Genomic DNA, 18,194 nt, shown 5'->3' with positions numbered 1-18,194 from the left:
CGCATCCGTTTCCGTTTCGAAGAACCCAATCAAATGAGAAAAGAGCCAACAAGAAATCATATTTTATTAACCTACTGCTTATGCTATTATTATTTATGCAGCAAATAATTCTATTTATGTGTACAAAATAAACGGAACGAAAAACGAAACAGAAACCCAATAAAAATACCAAGAATTCAACTGGACAGCGCTTTCATTTCCCTCTGCACTTGGATGCAGGATTCTTGACTGGAAACTCCATTCGGTGGTTTTGTTTACTCCAAGATTCGAGCGTGTTTAAAGTACTTTTTAATGAAATCGTTTGGAAAATCGTAGTCTATGTGGTTAGGCTTAAAAACTAGGTCTCTAGAATTTGCGACGCTTCAGTAGATCCGGTCGCCAGTTAATCGGATGCGACTCCTCGCTGGCCTCGTCATCCTCCTTGTACACCTTGATTGTCTTGTCCGCCTCGGCGGTGATTAGCCGGCTGCCCGATTGATCGAAGCACATGGCGAATATGCCCGCCTCGCTGTCCATGGAGCCCGGCTGGACGGGCGCTTGGAAGCGCTGGAAATTGTAGCCGGTTCGCCAGTCCCAGAAGAACATGGTGCCGTTGTCGCCGCCCGAAACGAGCACGCCCTCACTGTTCGCCGCCATGCAATTGACAATGGACGTGTGGCCGGATATGTTCTGCACAAACTTGCCCTCCGGACAGCGCCACTGCTTGATGTTGTCCGGCGAGGCGGAGGCGAACATGTACAGCGATGGATGCAGCACAATGCTCCGCACGGACTTCTTGTGATTGGTCAGCGTGCAGACGCTCTTGCCGGCGGCCAGATCCCACAGACGCACCGTGGAGTCGTGGGAGCCGGTGATGATCTGCGGATTGGTGGCCTGCGCCACCACACTGGCCACCGTGTTCGTGTGCCCCGTCAGTGTGTGCACATTCGCCTTGGTTCGCATATCCCAGATGCGGGCAGTGGAGTCGCGACCGGACGTGGCCAGCACATCGATGGTGGGATGCAGGGCCAGCGAGTAAACAGCCGATAAGTGACCGTGATAGTGCCGTATCACCTTGTTGTACTCCAGATCCCAGCACTTGACCTGCCGATCCTCGCCGCAGCTAAACAGATACGGATGCTTCGTGCTGACGGCCACACCGCGCACAGTGCTCACATGACCGGTGAGCGAGAGCTTCAGTTTGCCGCTGGCCAGGTCCCAGATCTTGATCACACGATCACCAGCGCCGGTGGCGAACCACTCGTTGCCCGGCTCCACGGCGATGCAGCGCACCCAGCCCAAGTGGCCGGAGATGACGCGCGACAGCTTCCAGGGTGCGTGCCACTTGGGTTTGGGTATGCTGGGCGCCTTCTTCGGTATCAATTGCAGATGGCTGGCGATGGTGCCGTTGGCGCTCTTATCACCATTGCTGTTCGCCAGGGAGGCGCGCACCAGGGATGTGTGTGTGCCGGCAACCAGTGGCGCTGTCTTCTCCGCTGGCCTGGCGCCCGCATTGTACTTAACCAGACTGCCGGCGGCGCTGGCCGCATCCACTGCACTGCCATCGGTGATGGCCAGCGGCTTGTCGCCCGGCGTTTGGGCTCCTGATGCCTTCCTGGCCTCGCCGATCTTCGCCGCCTTGTCCAGCACAAGGCCGTACCCATCCTTCGCCTTGATGGAACGACGCAACTTCTCTCTGTTTCGGGAAAAACATAAATAACCAATGCGTAAGTTGCAAACTCCAGTATACTCACAAACGTTCGTCGATTTCGGGCAGATTTCCCTGGTTGGAGACGAACAGATCGTGGGTGCGCTTTAGGGAGCGGAATATCAGCGTGTGCACGCTGTGCTTTTGCACTTCTTCCGTGGCCATTGTTTGTTATTTATTGCTTATTCGCTAAATTTGTTAAAAATGCGGCGCGGCTTTTGCAGCTGACCACAAGCCAATCACAACAATCGGGCTATCGGTTATCGAACAGTGATGTCTGCTAGCTTGTTTATAGCCAAATGTTAGCATCCATTTTCAAGGCAAATTCGATTAACACTTTAAATGAATTTTTGTAAATACATATCTAATTTGAAATTTCTAATATCTGATTGAAAATATCTAATAGAATTATCTAACAATAAGAAACAATTGATTTAACTTTTCACAGCTTTGTCGATATGAGAAATTGTGGGTCCTGAAATCAAAGCTTTATAAAAGCGATTGGATAATAAACGATTTCAGAATCGTTTATCGAAATCCCATGAAAGTATTAACTTGATCCGCCCACCGATAGATTAAAAAACAAATATGTTCTTTTTTGAAGCACATTTCTGTTTTTTTGTTTTTCTGTTTTGTTTTGTTTGTTTTTTTTTTTTTGCAGCTTATTATTAGTTTGCGGGAACCGGCGATCCAGATGCAAGAGATGAGGACGTGGGAGACACCGATGGTGACGAGGTGCTGGCCGCAGCTCCGCTTTCCGGGACCGGCGATGGCCTCGTGTTGAAGAACTGTTTGATCTGGGGATTAAAGATGGAGTAAGGATTAACTAATGAACGCAAAACATCGCCGACCTGCCACAATTCTGTCATAAAACATTATATCTTTGACCGCAACTTTGTGCATTGGTATGTTTATAATATCAAACCCTAAACCACATTTGGAAGTACTTGAAATATTTAGGACTCGCTTGACATGTGAATAACCTATAAAGCGGATCTAGAATGTTCTGAACATTAATTTAACTAAATCGTTGTTTAAGCTGATCTAAGATTTTACGAACTTAATATCCGATTTATGACAGTTTGTTTGAAGTTGCTGCGGTTGGGCAATTGCTTACGATGCGCTTGATGTAGTTGCATGAAGTTTCGTTGTTCGAGCTGGACACCACGTTGTCCACTCGGTACGGCGGCGAGATGGTGACTTCATTTAGGATCTGTATGTTAAGTCCTTGCCAGGAGACTTCATTGTACTACAAAATACAAAATAGCAATAGGAATGGCAATGATTAACGATGATATCCAAGGCATCGTGCAAGTGGTCATTACCCCGTATTGTTTGGCTATCGCTCTATAGAGTTCCTGTGCCTCTGGACTGACATCCGCATTCTTGGACTTCAAGTAGTCCTGTCTTCGCTCAACTGTTTTCCGCAGGCGCATTTTGACCTGTTTAAGTGGGTAAAGATGCTCTAGTCTTTCTGGGCAGAGCCTGGCATGCTTACCTGTTCCAGATTAAGCTTTTGCGGATCATCAAAGTTGCCGTTGCACTCCTTGATCACCTGCACGTTGCTGCAGAGCGAGAGGTTCATCGCGTAGATATCACTCAGCTCCTCCGTGGACTTGGATCGGCATTCTATGCGGTTGGAAAGGGAAGAGAAGAGCAGGAATGGCGGGGGCAAAGCCAGGGGCAAAGATATACGATGCACGGACAACCAAATTGTCAAGCAGTAAACAATCAGTTTGATAAGAGATAGGTGATATGAAAATACTATCAGTTAAGATGAGTGTGAATTAGAATTATATATGAATCTAAAGGACAGACAATCCAACAGATCCCTGTGGACAGCCGGAGAAAGTGCTCGCTTTCACCCGGCGGGCAAGGTGTGTGTGTGTGTGTGTGGGCATGCATTTCGGTGATTTTGTTGCAAAAGGATACTCAGGATTAGCATCTTTGTGTTGTGATCGAAGGCTAGCACCTCGCCCTCCACCTCCTCGTTGAAACAGGTCGTGCAGACGACTGTGGATCCGATGCTGAAGCAGTCGTTCACTGCATTCACTGCGCCCGCAGCGGCAGCGGCCATTTTTAATTGCTGGTTGAGATTGGCCAACTGGAAAAGTGCACCCACAAGCTATGTGGATAGGGGATTTGAATCTAGATCTAAATGTCGATACTGGTTTGTTGGCACGCCGCTGTTTGAACAACGTTTCACAAGCGGAGATGATGTTGATGATTTTGCGGCAGCAGCAGCTGTTTTGGATGCTTGAATTCCTGGAATTCTCGAAAGGATTTCACTATCTCTCTCGCTCGCTCTCACTCTCGCCGTCTGTCTGTCTCGTTCGCTCGTGCCGTGCAGCTCCCTCGCTTTCACTTAAACCGCTCCAATGGAAATGTCGCTTCCTGGCGATCTGGTCGAGATCCTGCTCCTGCTTCCACTGCTCCTGATCCTTGCGTGAATTGTCAAAAAATTCGCTGCCTACTCGCTTGACTAGCTATCGGCTATCGATTTTGGCGGCAATTGCGGTTCGGTAATTGAAAAGTTGGAAAAGTACCCGAAAAATTTATTGGTCAACACACGAAACAACAGCCAAAAGGGGGCAGAAAACGCAGTGTTGCACATGCCGCGCAGCGATAGGTTCGATAGTCATCGATTGCGAAAGGCTGGCAACATTGCTGCAAGCAAATCATGTGCAATAATAATTCCTTTTTTATAATTATATGGGAGTGCAAAAATTAAGGCAGATTATTAAGCTATTAGTGTGAAAATACAAAGTTGATTGCATACTGAAAAGATAGAATGTAGATAATATTGACTTGTCTAAATGCTCTTGCAATTGAATATTTCCTTATAAATCGTGCAGTTCCTAAACATTTTAATCCTAATCTCTTGATTGACTTAAAGGTATTTGCTTAGAGCTGTTTTTCCACATAAAATTGAAATATTTTGAAAACTTATATTAAATACTTGTTTTGACTATCGATAGCATATCGGCAAACGCTACTTGGGCGAATTCCCGTTTCATCGTCCTTATCGATACTTGTTAGTCGAGCTAGAGCGGGGAAACTTTCGATAATGTAGTCATTCGATATTTTCGATGTCTTGAGAGCAAACATTCGATACGATCAATAGTATCATTTTTTTTTAAATTATTGAAATCATTGAAAATATAGGCACTTCCGAATGGATTTATATATATTTATTGCTATAACTATAACTTCAAATATTAGAGATCAAAATTATTTTTACCTTGCAGTGTGATAAACAAAATTTAAAAAAATAATAATATAAGAAGCTAAATGGGAGAACAGCTCTCCAACGAAAAAAGAACATTCAAGTCAATTTAACTAAGAAAATAACCAAAATATTATTCTGTAAATCCAATTCTTTTTCAAAAATAGAAGTATGTCAGCATTGTTCGCTTTAAGGGAAGCCCTTCGGTTACTTATTATAAGTCTAGCTTTGCCAAACAAGCGCTCAGACTGTCGCTATGGCAAACATAAAAATGTAGGTACTATTTGTTCTTAGAATTATATAATGCTGATATAAAGAAAATTTGATGTATGCTTCTCCTAATGGCTAGTGCAAATCGTGGGTATAGTTACATTCCAGTATCTTAGGGGATCTATATACATACCCATCGATAGCGACAAAAAGGAATCGATAGTGGCTCAGAAAGTTACGAATTTGATTCCTCGATGGTAGCATCGATAGTTTCCCAGCTCCGCTTGAGAGCCCAGCTCTAAAACCAAAAATTCCCAAGCCATAGTTTGCTTGGGAATTAGATAAACAAATGGGCGAACCAAGGAGCCAACCGCCCGTGGAGCGTCCACCGACCGCGGAGACCTTTCTGCCCCTCAGCCGCGTGCGTACGATCATGAAGAGCTCCATGGACACGGGCCTGATCACCAACGAGGTGCTCTTCCTGATGACCAAGTGCACGGAGCTATTCGTTCGCCATTTGGCGGGTGCGGCATACACGGAGGAATTTAGCCAGCGACCGGGCGAAACGCTCAAGTACGAGCACCTCTCCCAGGTGGTCAACAAGAACAAGAATCTGGAGTTTCTGCTGCAGATCGTGCCGCAGAAGATTCGTGTGCATCAGTTCCAGGAGATGCTGCGACTAAATCGCTCCGCCGGCAGCGACGACGACGACGACGATGATGACGACGACGACGACGAAGAAGAGTCCGAATCGGGATCGGAGTCTGATGAATAGACGGTCATGCAGATGTATTTCTCTACACGGAAATTGAGTGGATCATCCATCCATCCATCAAAACACCGACTGATTTTAATGCCACCTTGCTATCTTTAATTTTAGACTAGACGATAAGTGTAAAATTGTTTATAGAACCACTGATTAATAAAGAAGCATAAGAGCACTGCGTCCTCCAAATGACCATAAGATCCGCGGATGATTACCGTGTGTCTGCGCCTGATAAGATTGCCGTTCGAAATCAGATACTCTAGTTAATAGCATATGGCATATAGGTTTACATGATGATGTTCATCCAGATCCTGGATACTCCCAGGAAGGAGTGTGATCCTTAAGCTGACCTTGAACTGCAAGAAAGGAATTCCCTACTGGCATGCAGAACGTTGAAAGACGCGATTTAAAACGTTAAAGAGCATAACATATAATTGCACTTGGATTCGATTGGTACATTTAACTGGGGCTAAGGATAGAGATTGCTGCTCCTAGACCTTCAGGTTGACGCCGGGATAGCCGGTGGCGTTCAGTCCGGTCACCTTGTAGGTGGTGCCAGCCGGAGCGGGCTGATCGAACTTGGCGGCGGTGGTCACGTACAGGATGTCCAAGTTGGGGCCACCGAAGGCGGCGGAGGTAATCTGTTTGGTTGGGAACTTGATCTCCAGCAGGATCTTGCCAGTGCTGCAATGAAGTAGGACATTTAAAGCTCGTCAACGCTTGGAATGCTAGAGTGAACTACTCACTTGGGATTAACCTTGTAGATGGTGGCGCCATTGAAGGTGGCCACATACAGGTTGCCCTCGGTATCGATGGTCAGGCCATCGGGCAGCAGATGATCCTTGGGACTGTTCTTGCGCAGGTTGAATATCACCTTGGGATTGGTGGCCACGCCGGTCTCGAAGTTATAGTCATACGACTTCACCTCGTAGTCGGTGGTATCGATGTAGTAGAACTTCTTGGCCTTCTCGTCCCACGCCAGTCCGTTGGAGATGCCCACATCGCCCTTGATCACCGACACCTGGCCACCGGCCTCCCAGCGGTACAGCTCGCCGTGACGGAACTCGAACTCATCGCCAATGTAGCGCATGGTGCCGCCAAAGAAGCGACCACGGGGATCCACCTTGGCGTCGTTCAAACGATTCTTATCCATCAGCGGCTGCACCTCGAACAGGGTGCGCACCACCTTGGCGGTGGGCGAGACGCCATCCCAGTTGACGATCACCACGCGTCGACCGCAGCCGACGGCGAACTCCTGCGGACGTCCCTCCACGGGCAGCACGAATCCGGCCAAGGTCTCGCCCTCGATCTTCGTCTTGTAGACCTTGTTCTGGGCATAGTCGTAGCGGAGCAGGCTGCCCGCCTCCAGGTCAACATAGTACAGGCTCTGCCTGGCTACATCCCAGTGAGGACCCTCGCCCAGGCCGGCGTAGGAATCGGGCAGTGGTTCCACCTTGTACGACATCTGTTGGTGAGAATGGGAACAAGCGATTTTCGGATTAGTGCATCCAATTGATTATATATGGATTTATATAAGAATGTGGCATTTGGTGGAATGCATTACAGCACTTCATGGTTTTTATCAAGATTGCCATTTCAATTAGACTAAAATCAGCGCATTTAAATTGGATTAAACAATTAAGAACAATTGAAATTTAGTTGTAGGATTAAATCAGAAAATTACACACCAAAGCAAAAAACTAAAGATTTGAACTGTCAACATTGCGATTGTTTAGAATTATCAGGATAAATAATCAGAATATATGCAAAATCCATTTAAAACGAATTCAAAACCGTGCTATTTTCAAACACTTGACTTTCGCAACACTTTTTTTCATCGATCTCTTAGTCCTACTTATAGACGCAGTACCGTTAGGCCGAAAAGGCACACTGCAACAACGGGAATTAGTAACATCATCTTGCGCTCGGTGGCTCCAAATCCAAACTGAGCCCACAGCCGTCGCCCGGAGTTGCTTTTATTACCTCCAGACCAGGGGCTTGACATTACTGGCTGAGAACCGGCGGCATCGTCATCATCGCAAGCGGAACACAATGCGAGATTATTTATTTACTTCCATTTCCATGTTTTAAGTTCAATTTTTGCACAGGCCGCACAGTGGAGTTTTTTTCTTTTTCGATTTTTAACATATGTCACTTTCCGGTTTTTTATTTTTAAGCAATTGGGAAGGTATTTCCCCTTTTAAATATACAATTAACATGCTTTTTTCTGTATGCAAAGCGAACATTTTTTGTCAGCTTTATCGACCAATTGGTTCCACTGTGCGATGCAGCTGCGCTCTTGTGACGTCATGCCCTTCACTTACTCACATACTCAGCAAAAACAAAAGCAAAAGCAACAACAACAATAAAAACAACACAGATGCCGCGATTAACTTTTAAGTTTGATTGCGCCTGGCATTTAGCGATTTTTAATTGACTTTTGTTGTCATTCGGCTGCTGTTATTGAATTGGTCAAGTGGAGACCTTAAAGAGATGCTCACTGGCAGGCACTTCTGTTATCGGACACATGTGGAGGGCACAGTGGGGCAAGAGCGCGCGAAAACGACATATGACAAATCACAAGTAACTGCTCAGATGGATAGAGCATATGAAAAAAATTGAGTACTTAATCCGTTTTTCATTCAAAATTTGTTTCGACTTCAGTTTTTTTTAATAAAAAAAAATAATTAAAAAAAAAAGTTTTTGTGCTATTACTTTAATAGAAGAAAAATATTGAAGCTATATTTTTTAGCAAATTTAAATATATTCTTTTGTGTAAGCTTATAAATTTCCATTTAATTTTGACGTTATTTCGATTTTTTCGAAGAAGTTTTCAGCATAAGCTAAACCTTCTTTTTCGCATCACTTTGCATCACTTTGAAAAAAAAGGGAATCCTTGCAGGAGAGCGCCTACCTTGGAGATAGTTTTAGCTTGAGCTGAGAGATGGGGAATCGAGAATGGAGAATCGAGAATCCTTGGACACGGCTCCGTTGAGTAGCGCGTTCAAACTGAATGCCATCCGATCCGGCCCAATTCTTATATACCCCAGCTGGCACGGGCGTGACACACAATCTCGCCAAAACCTCCTCCACCTTCACCTCCTCCTCCGCCCACTGATAAGCGGACAATTGGAGGGCTGGATAGCCCGGCCTGATAACAGAGCAACAGAAGTCGCCAACGGGCAAATTAACCCGATGGCAAATTGCAAAAAATATTCCAAAACAGATTGCGAAGCGCAGCATCGCAGTTTTGAAAAGCGTAATGAGAAGTTTTCAAGTTTAAGCACCTCAAAGTTTGAAAACTTTTTAAACAGACAACAAAAACTGAAGCCTAAATGTTGGGACATAATTTTCAGAATAATTAAGCTCCCTAAATTTATAAAAGTATCTTAGTAACTATAAAAAATAATATTTAACCAGCAGTTGATCAATATATGTGTTTTAGGATTTGCTGGCTTCAACTAACTACTAATCAATTTCAATTTTCAGCTGGCTAATCTTAACTTTTCACCTGACTTAACCTAATCAACTTGAATTTTTTTTACTAAAAATGCATTAAACTTAAACTTAAGGGGTTAAGGCATTATGCCAATTTTTTACAATAATAAATGCACAGGAGTGGGCGAATGGCGATAAATTTAAATTTCAATTTTAAACTTGAAACATTCAATGTTTCTCATTTCTTGGGCGCATTTCTATGCTTCCGCTGGACGAGAGATAAGTTGCAGCGATAAATCGCATCCGAGCCACTGTGCCAAAGTGCCAAAGGATGGATCTCCAAGTACATGGTGCATGTGGTGGTCCATGGTATCAGCTGCCCAAGTGACCTCCAGTGCCAAGTTATTTATGGCGCATCTCCCGCCGCCCTTTGCACCCAGACCATGGGATTGGGTTCGGAATTGGATTTGGGCATGGGATTGGGATTGGGAGCCATGACTGGACAGAATCCAAGTCCAAGTCCGAATCTGGATGGTCCAAGATGGATTGCTTATCGGCAGACGGCTGGCACACAGGTTTGCCCCCTGACTGGTGTTTTTTCTATTTTCATCGGTACTTTAAATTCGAATTGTTATTTAATTAATTGCTGTAAGATTTATGGGCATTATTGATAAGGAAAGCGCGACCTTTTACCAACCAAATTTGCAATAAATCTTAATAAATCGTAACAATAGAGTGGCCACTGAAATCCAAATGCTAAGCACTTAAATATTCATTTTGTTTGTAATTTTAAAACAGCTGTTGGAAGTTAATTATTACTTTTGGTTGTGTGGGATTATTGCTAGAGGTATTACTTTCAATAGGAATTTAGTTTATTTAGCTACTATTAATAATATATATCTAAAGCAGTTATTTTAAATGGTCTGTTCTTTGTATTTTAATTCCAAACCAAAAAACGCCTTCAAAACGCACAAAAAACGCGACAAAAACAAAAGTAGTGGCAAACCGCGCCAAAATCGCGTGCAAAACGCGTCTAAGCCAAATATATTTTACCGTTTCGCTTTGTTCCGTTTTTGCGCGATTTTCGTGCAATTTTGGAGCGTTTTGCGTTTGGTTAAGTCTTTTTGAACTTCAAAGCATGAAAAATACGATTTATGTTTATATGTTTGTTTATATTTATATACGTAAATGGAGATTTTTGAAATGAAAACATATTGTTGCCGAACTACCGTTACATTCAAAAAGATTGGCAGCGCAAAGTAAAAAGTAAACAGCGCTTGATCAACCAGTTTTTTGTTGTTGTTTTCATCGATAATGTTATTGCCCCCTGTTCTATGTCAAGGTTATAATAATTGTGCAAATTAGACAGATTTGCAACGCCTGTGCATCACCTTGCAACCTGTGGTTACTTACTGAAGATGAGCAATTATCAAATCACAATTAACTATGCTTAAATTAAGCAAAATAATTACTAAACAAAGCGGTAAAAGAAAAGATAAAAGATACAACAACAAAAACGCTCTATGGGGTCAGCTGGTAGCTTAAAGGGCTGCCACCTTCTACACTCTTTGGAGTTGCCAACTGTCTGGCAACGCGCATACCCTGACATTCGATAACAAGTGGCACAAATTTTAAATAAAAACGCGCCGTTTTTTCAAAATTTTAGTATATATATTCGATTATTTTGACCTATCGACGGCAGTATGACCACTAGAAAAGAGCAGAGAACAGCTGATTTTTGAAATGAAAAGGATATGGATATTTCCATTTGAACTGCGATGGTGCGGCAATGGGGTTGAAAACAATGGAAATCTAGGTGCTAGCGATGTACATTAGGATAGGATTGAATAGTTTGATATCCGTGGTGATTGTCATCCTGGTGGCAGTCTATATCTACCGACATCCGGGCGGAAATGGTGGGTTAAGCGACGAAGAAGCAGCTATTTGCACACAATTAACCCACATTTCTCTTCCAGCTGGCACACGGAAGGCGTCCAGGAGACCGCCAAACCCGGAGGATCAACTGCCACCCTCCAATTCGCTGCTCCATCGATTCTCCCAGGCGGCCATTTGCTCCGACAGCGATGTATGCAGCCAGTTGGCCAGAAAAGTCCTGGAGAATGGAGGAAGTGCTGTGGATGGCGCCTTGGCGGCCCTGATTTGCAACGGACTCATCGGGATGCAGAGCATGGGCATCGGTGGCGGCATGGTGATGAACATTTACGTAGCCAAGGACAACAAATCCTACAGCATTCTGGCCAGGGAAATGGCGCCGCTGGCACTGCGTGCGGAGAACTTCTCGTCGTTTCGCGATGAGCAGGATTTCAAGAGATCCGGCTGGTCCATTGCCGTGCCAGCTGAATTGGCCGGCTATGCGGTGGCCCACCAGAGATTCGGGCGACTGAAGTGGAAGGATTTGGTGCTGCCCACTTTGGAATTGTGTCGTCGTGGCTACCGATTGTATAAGCACCAATACGATGCGCTCATACTCAACCAGGACATGATCAGGGCCGATCCTGGCCTGCGCCGAATGTTCATCGATCCCGCCACCGGTCGCTTCTGGCCATTGGGCCATCTCATCCGCCCCGCGTCTCAATTGTGCACCACCTACGATCGGTTGGCCAACGAGGGACCACTCAGTTTCTACCGCGGATCTATCGCCGATGATCTGCTGGCCGACTTGAGGGACGCGGGCAGTGCAATAACTAAGGAAGACCTCAACCAAGCGCACGCCAAGTTGAGTAGGGCGATTGTGATGCCACTGGATGAGTATGATCTCCATTTGACTCCTCCACCTGGAAGTGGTCACGTTCTCGGCTTTATGATGAACATACTCAAGGAGTTCCGGGCGGAATTCGCAAAAGGGGGAATTATGAGCCCACGCCAAATCCATTTGCTGGTCGAGGCGATGAAGTTTGGATTCGTGAAGCGATGGCAACTGGACGAATCCGCGAGCGAGGAGGTGAGCACATATCCATCTCTTTCCAATTCGTGTGCTTTTGAAATTGATTAATAATGTACCCTTTATCCTACAGCTTTTGGCTAACTTGACCAGTTGTGAATTGGCAAAATCCGTGGCTAGGAAAATTAACCACACACATACCTTTAACCGCCCAGAGTTCTATGGAGCTGCACCTGGTATTCAAATACGAGATGAGCACGGCACAGCGCACACTTCAGTGATCCATGAAAACGATGCAGTTTCAGTGACCAGCTCCATCAATTTCTAGTAATTATATATTAAGAATGCTCTATAAATATTCCTATATCACCTTTATATTTTGCAGTTTTGGCAGTGGACGAACTGGCAGACGCACAGGTGTCATCTTTAACAACGCCATGTCGGATTTCTCCATCGAGCAGCTCAAGAACTACTTCGATCTGCCCTTCGTGGCTGGCACGAATGGTGTAGCTCCTGCCGCCCGTCCCATGTCCTCCATGAGTCCAGTGATTGTCACCGAACGCGCCACTGGCAAAGTTCGCTTGGTTGTGGGAGCCGCTGGCGGTACCAAAATAATCTCCGCCCTCCTGCCCCTCCTCGTGCGCATCCTGTGGCAGGAGGCGAGCATCAAGACCGCCATCGATGCCAGTCGCATCCATCACCAGATGCTGCCCAATGTTCTGCTCTACGAGTATGGACTACGGCAGAGCGATGTGGATAGCTTGGCGGAGAGGGGACATCGATGCGAGCGTTATGAGAACCGCGGTTCCGTCATCTGTGGAATCGCTCAAGCAAATGACACCATCTGGGTGAACTCGGATTTTCGGAAGCCAGGTGGAGTTAGTGGATTCTAAGAAGTCTGATGACTTTTTACAAATTATACCAAACATATAGTATTCACACAAAGTATTAATTATGTTGAAACACGTTAATTGCTCAAATATGTTTGAATTTACCAATTATTTTTGAAGAAGTTAGTAAGCCGCACGAATGAAATAGGAACAACCAGTATTTGTTTAAACGTTGTGTTATTTTAATAGTACTTAGATATAAATAATAATTTATTTGTAATTTGTATCAGTTGCTAAAATAATTTAAGTAGTATGTTTAATTTAAGTAATACCCTACACAGACGTGTAAAAGTGTTCTCGCTTGCGGTGGCAACAAATAAATAGCGTTATGTATAAGAATGTTGCAACAATGCCCAGAGTGTTGAGCGCCATGGAGAAGGCGAGCAGATACTTCCATTCGATCCGAAGCTCGGCACAACCATCGTTTCTAGAAAGTAGAATATTCTCCATAACGATGTTTAAGCATACTGCAGTTGGAAACTTACTGTGACGGCTCCTCCTGGCCAGCTGCGAATGCCGTTGGAGCCTCGGAGGAGGAGTAGTTGGCCACCATCTCACCTGCCGCCAAGCAGGTGCAATTGTGATAGCTAAGCAGTGAGCTCGATGTTGGACCACATTCTCCGTCTGCGGATGAGGTGAGCTCCGCGAACTCAATGGCCGCACAGACGAGGGCCAAGCAGCAGAAGATTAGCGCCAGGCCAGTGAACACATACGACTCGGCCAGCAGGACCTTGTAGCAACTGTTGGGCGGTCGGTGCTCCGTGATCTTGTGATCCCGTCGCAGCAGTATGAGCCCCGCAATGCTGGCCAAAAGCAGCTGAGCAAGAGATAAGTTTATTCTTATTATACACACTAATCCATCCACTTCACATTCATCTTACCGACAGTCCACTCAGATACGGATTGATCAATATGGACGCATTGGGGGCCAGGATTAGTATCCAAGCGGCAAGAGCCACAATGAACAGGCCCACAGCTAATTGCATAACCAGAAGCTGGCGCGATATATTCAGATTCCTGGTGGCCTGGAGACCTGTACATAAAGCATAAGTATAGATAGCCAAACTTTGATGACACCCACACACTCCGACTTACTGTCGTGGTTTTTGTGATTGACAACGATCATGCGGCTGTGCCTCAGGCTGTTGCGAGTTGGCGTATGTCGTCCGGCGATCTTCATGCCCTTCATGTTCTGCGGCACTGTGGTGCTCATGTAGACGGCCTTTTTTGGAATAAGAGTTGGAAATTTGATTTGGACTTTTCGATTATCTAGATGGCGTCATTCACCTGCGATGCCTGCGGTGCTTCCAAGTCGCTGAGTGGAATCTGCTCGTAGGTGGTCGCATAGCGCAGTGCCCTACTATGATCGCCAGCTGGAGCCGGCGGCTGTGCTGGTTGCGCTGGAGGATCGGGAGCAGCCGCTGCCGGCAGCTCCTCGCGTTGCGGAACATTTTGGTACCTTGGCTCTGGCTTGGCCATCGTCGTCACTCCGGCTGCACTCTTGCTGGCCACGGGTGACTCATAGTTGTTGATGCCAAAGAACTTCGACTTGGCATCGTTGAGAGCCGCCTTCACAGCGGCTATGCTGTGGCTGGTGTGGCTGCCATTGAGCTCCACTTCGACTTCCGCTTCCGGTTCGCCAGCCATACCGGCGGCCGTCAGCTGCCTGGACTGGGAGACGCCCAAGTTGTCGTAGGTGCTCACGGGACGCACTTGCTGCACTGGCATGACTCCCCAATCGCCTGGCTAGATGGACATTCCGGAACTAGGAGGTAACCAGGCGGAAGCAGCGCTTCAGGTGCTACGAGCATAGTACTCTCGGCTGCATTCGCTGCAAGAAAAAAGGTTTATTTAGTTTACAACACTATACAACACAAATATGAGTTCTTAAATAATCAACTAATGATGCAAAGTTTGTTGTTTCTCAATAACAATTCCCACGCCTCTGGTTATGCTACTATTTTTGTAAGCAACTTCGAGATCCTAAATGTTTTTATATTTTGAGATTGCAATCTAATCGATATATTATATATATATTTTAGCTGTTTTTGAAACAATTTCTAGTTTTTTTAACTCAAAGCACCGGTGCGTAAAGATTAGTCATTTTTTCCGGTTTCATAGATTTTTCCGGTTTTTAAATGGGTCGTTGGCATCCCATTGATGCTACCAATCGGCGAGAGGGAGATGCAGACAGCGAGAGCGAGACAGAGAGAGAGAGAGAGGAATGATAGTTATTCACAAATTCCAGAGAACGACGATATTGGTATTTGCTGGTTTCGTTACTTGGCCAGTTTGTTGGAACTCTCAAAATTTCTCCGTTCTAAAGTTACGGATCGCTGGACAGGCGTTCGTTAAATGGGAAAATACGAAGATATTTCTGCCGCTGGTGCAATCAATATATAAACCTCTGATTGCCAAACTCCACTACTTTCGATCTATTTAGGGACACACACACACACATAACACACATCGAAATCAACAAAAAACATTTCTGATCGTCGGTTGGGCGGGCCAGACTAAAAAACTTTACAACTTTATAAAGAGCAAACTTGTCGTACCAACAGAAAAACGAAAGTCCGATTCGGAATCGTTGCGTTGGAGAACAGCGAAGGCGGGGAAAGCAGCGTTCACAAAATGAAACAACAAAAAAAGGAAAAGAAAAACCGAACCGCACTAAAAACGAACTGAAATCAAAACAAAATCGAACTGAAGCTGAACTAAAAAAATAATAAAAAAATAAAAATATAAGCGGATTGGACGGATCGTGAGTGCAACTGTACGCACCAAGAGGCGAAAACAAACTAAAAATAATTCTCATCGAGTACGATCTAAAGCGAGCCATTTCCACTTATGCTCTCTATCTCTCATCTATGCATGTGTGTGTGTACACCTATGGCCTTAAATACCTGAATGCACAGGTACTGCCCAACACCTCGCTCTCACTCTCTCCTACTCTCGCTCTCTCTCTCGGAGAGGCAGTAAAACACAAGCTGAGATCGCGAGAGAGAGAGAGAGTTGGGAAAAGTGCGGTCTTGTAGAAGGCATTTTAGCCAAGGTTAAAACTATTGCCCACTTTCAGTGTTTGGAAGAGCAACAGATGCTTTTCCACATTTTCGGTTTGCTGCGGAATGTGGATGGGGTAGAGCTGATCCCAGAAGAAACTAATAAATATTTAAATATATGTGAAAAAAAATATATTTTTTATTTGGAGAATTATTTTAAGATGTTTTTTAGAGCTGGATTTAGTGTTAAAATGAATATATCCCTTTAAAAATGGTAAATAAAAATATCTTCTGCAATTACGGTCATATGTTCATGAAACTTTCATGAAATTATCGCCTAATTGCGTTTTTTATCACACCATTTACATTGATAATGAACTGAAGACTTTTGAACGCATATATTTATTCATTAGGAAAATTGGTTTGTTATAACATTTATAGCATTTCAAAAGATGCATATATTTATAGTATAGTATTAGTATTAGTTTATAGAACAAGCCTAAGATGTCCAGGTTCTACCAATACCTAAATTTGTATAATATTTTACCATAGATCATTAATAGATCATTAGTATTTCGTAAGTTCTTAGTTCGAAATGTATCTTGTAGATAAATTTCGCTTAACACTAATTTGCTATTTAAATGGATTTGCGTATATCTTAGCCCATATTCGCAAGCTTGATTATACTAAGCTTTCAGTTTGAACGGTTCAGCTATAAAAAGCTCTTATTAAAGTTGGCAAGACGACTAAGCCAAGACGTTAAGTCGTTGATTAAAATGGCTAGTACGCTAGTTTTTGCTGGCCACTCTTTTGTTTTAGCCCTCGATTTCAAGACCGCTGAATTGCTTTGCAGTTGTCTTTGCATTTAGCAGTTAATCTAGTTATATCATAGGTAAAAATGTTAAATAATATATGCCAACTGAAGCATTGCAATGCTGGCTCAAAAGACCATAAACTGACGTCAGTTGGGGGCAAAAAAAAAAGGGGGACTGTTTTCACGTCGAAGATGACGACAAAGCCTGGTCAACGGACCAATGCAACTTTGCGAAATGTTGCGGAATAACGTTAATAAATTGTTAATCATGCGCAATGTTGGATTGAGAATGAATCGAAAATGTTACGATGACAAATTTTAAAAATCCCGCTTCCCACAAAAAGCTGTCAAATTTGACTTCCTTTTTCCGCTAGTTGAACTATAATCGCCAGATGCGTTTATAGATTTTTCTTTTTAGTTTCAGAGCTTTTTTTTTGTTGCCAAAATAGCACTTCTCATTGCGGTATATTGAACCTGGAATTAGAACAACTATAGAAATAAAATCCGAAAGTCCGTTCGTCACCTTTTACTTGCACAATTTGCCACAGTTTGCGACTTAGAACGTTGGGCATTTGCCAATTATCGGTATTAAATAGAACACGGCTACTATTGTGATCCAGTTTTAGTACGGGTTTTAAGTCCCACTTCTTTCATTAACTTGTGTTAACTTGTCGGCTTGGGTTACTTTGCTGGGAACCAACTGGCCAGCGAAGTCTGGAAAACGAGCAAGCCGAAGTTTGTATACCCTTTCATATGTACATATTCGCAATAATTATAACTACTGGAGTTAACTTCTTTTCTTGATAGATTATTAAATTCTGTATAAAAATAACCATTTTATGTAGCTTTAGTAACCTTTTAATTTAGGCATCTATCTGTAAAGTACATTTAATCAAACATTTCTGGAATCAAAAAGGGAGACAAGATTAATTAGCAAATCTTTTTTGTTGCCAAAAGAAAGACTGTTTTGCCCCCGCTAATTGCGAAATTTACACAAATTTTTTATAGCTTAGCCATTTTGGCGGCATAAGTTTATACGCCTCTTGTAGAATTCTAAACAATCAATCTATCCAAATACGGACTTTCTAAAAAATATATGCAAAAAGATTCTTTCCAACGAAAAGAAGTTCCAAGTCAACGGATGTGATGATAGATTCCCGAAGAAAGGTGCGTCTAGCATCTGGTGGATAATATGCTAATAGTTGGCCACCGCGTTTTCCTTGATGGCTCGGATGAACTGCCTCGGTGGACGGGGGGCA

General features: G+C 44.1%; 6 protein-coding genes across 8 annotated transcripts; 2 read left to right on the top strand and 4 right to left on the bottom strand.

Annotated features, from left to right (window-relative positions):
• Positions 1 to 265: 265 nt before the first annotated feature.
• LOC6725749 (pleiotropic regulator 1) lies at positions 266 to 1,963 on the bottom strand. The gene is made up of 2 exons (XM_002106713.4): positions 1,734 to 1,963; positions 266 to 1,675 (listed from the first exon to the last, which is right to left on the bottom strand). The coding sequence occupies exons 1-2, from the start codon at positions 1,850 to 1,852 to the stop codon at positions 346 to 348; spliced, it is 1,449 nt and encodes a 482-aa protein (XP_002106749.1). The 5' UTR covers positions 1,853 to 1,963; the 3' UTR covers positions 266 to 345.
• Positions 1,964 to 2,278: 315 nt separating this feature from the next.
• LOC6725748 (LSM12 homolog A) lies at positions 2,279 to 4,332 on the bottom strand. Its single transcript, XM_002106712.4, has 5 exons — positions 3,620 to 4,332; positions 3,186 to 3,316; positions 3,013 to 3,129; positions 2,805 to 2,936; positions 2,279 to 2,484 (listed from the first exon to the last, which is right to left on the bottom strand). The coding sequence occupies exons 1-5, from the start codon at positions 3,762 to 3,764 to the stop codon at positions 2,356 to 2,358; spliced, it is 654 nt and encodes a 217-aa protein (XP_002106748.1). The 5' UTR covers positions 3,765 to 4,332; the 3' UTR covers positions 2,279 to 2,355.
• Positions 4,333 to 5,350: 1,018 nt separating this feature from the next.
• On the top strand, positions 5,351 to 6,064 carry LOC6725747 (chromatin accessibility complex 16kD protein). Its single transcript, XM_002106711.4, has one exon. It carries the CDS (start codon positions 5,473 to 5,475, stop codon positions 5,896 to 5,898), a length of 426 nt encoding a protein of 141 aa, XP_002106747.1. The 5' UTR covers positions 5,351 to 5,472; the 3' UTR covers positions 5,899 to 6,064.
• A 230-nt stretch (positions 6,065 to 6,294) lies between these two features.
• LOC6725746 (regucalcin) lies at positions 6,295 to 10,881 on the bottom strand. 3 transcript variants are annotated; one of them, XM_016173788.3, is made up of 3 exons: positions 10,741 to 10,881; positions 6,636 to 7,354; positions 6,295 to 6,573 (listed from the first exon to the last, which is right to left on the bottom strand). In XM_016173788.3, the coding sequence occupies exons 2-3, from the start codon at positions 7,352 to 7,354 to the stop codon at positions 6,381 to 6,383; spliced, it is 912 nt and encodes a 303-aa protein (XP_016039066.1). In that variant the 5' UTR covers positions 10,741 to 10,881; the 3' UTR covers positions 6,295 to 6,380. The 3 variants fall into 3 exon arrangements, with proteins under 3 accessions (XP_016039066.1, XP_016039065.1, XP_002106746.3); XM_016173787.2 differs by lacking the exon at positions 10,741 to 10,881 and adding an exon at positions 8,804 to 8,959; XM_002106710.4 differs by lacking the exon at positions 10,741 to 10,881 and adding an exon at positions 7,760 to 7,907.
• Positions 10,882 to 11,013: 132 nt separating this feature from the next.
• LOC6725745 (glutathione hydrolase 1 proenzyme) lies at positions 11,014 to 13,458 on the top strand. Its single transcript, XM_002106709.4, has 4 exons — positions 11,014 to 11,243; positions 11,304 to 12,289; positions 12,363 to 12,556; positions 12,615 to 13,458. The coding sequence occupies exons 1-4, from the start codon at positions 11,153 to 11,155 to the stop codon at positions 13,120 to 13,122; spliced, it is 1,779 nt and encodes a 592-aa protein (XP_002106745.1). The 5' UTR covers positions 11,014 to 11,152; the 3' UTR covers positions 13,123 to 13,458.
• Positions 13,280 to 15,929, bottom strand: LOC27207333. The gene is made up of 6 exons (XM_039296372.2): positions 15,678 to 15,929; positions 14,407 to 14,950; positions 14,215 to 14,341; positions 14,001 to 14,152; positions 13,605 to 13,936; positions 13,280 to 13,546 (listed from the first exon to the last, which is right to left on the bottom strand). Exons 2-6 carry the CDS (start codon positions 14,845 to 14,847, stop codon positions 13,393 to 13,395), a joined length of 1,206 nt encoding a protein of 401 aa, XP_039152306.1. The 5' UTR covers positions 14,848 to 14,950; positions 15,678 to 15,929; the 3' UTR covers positions 13,280 to 13,392.
• Positions 15,930 to 18,194: the final 2,265 nt, after the last annotated feature.

This window comes from Drosophila simulans, chromosome X (genome assembly GCF_016746395.2).
Source record: "Drosophila simulans strain w501 chromosome X, Prin_Dsim_3.1, whole genome shotgun sequence".
In the NCBI taxonomy this organism is placed as follows: Eukaryota; Metazoa; Arthropoda; class Insecta; order Diptera; family Drosophilidae; genus Drosophila; species Drosophila simulans.
Note: the sequence above shows the minus strand (reverse complement) of the source record. Positions and strands in the feature narration are given on the sequence as shown.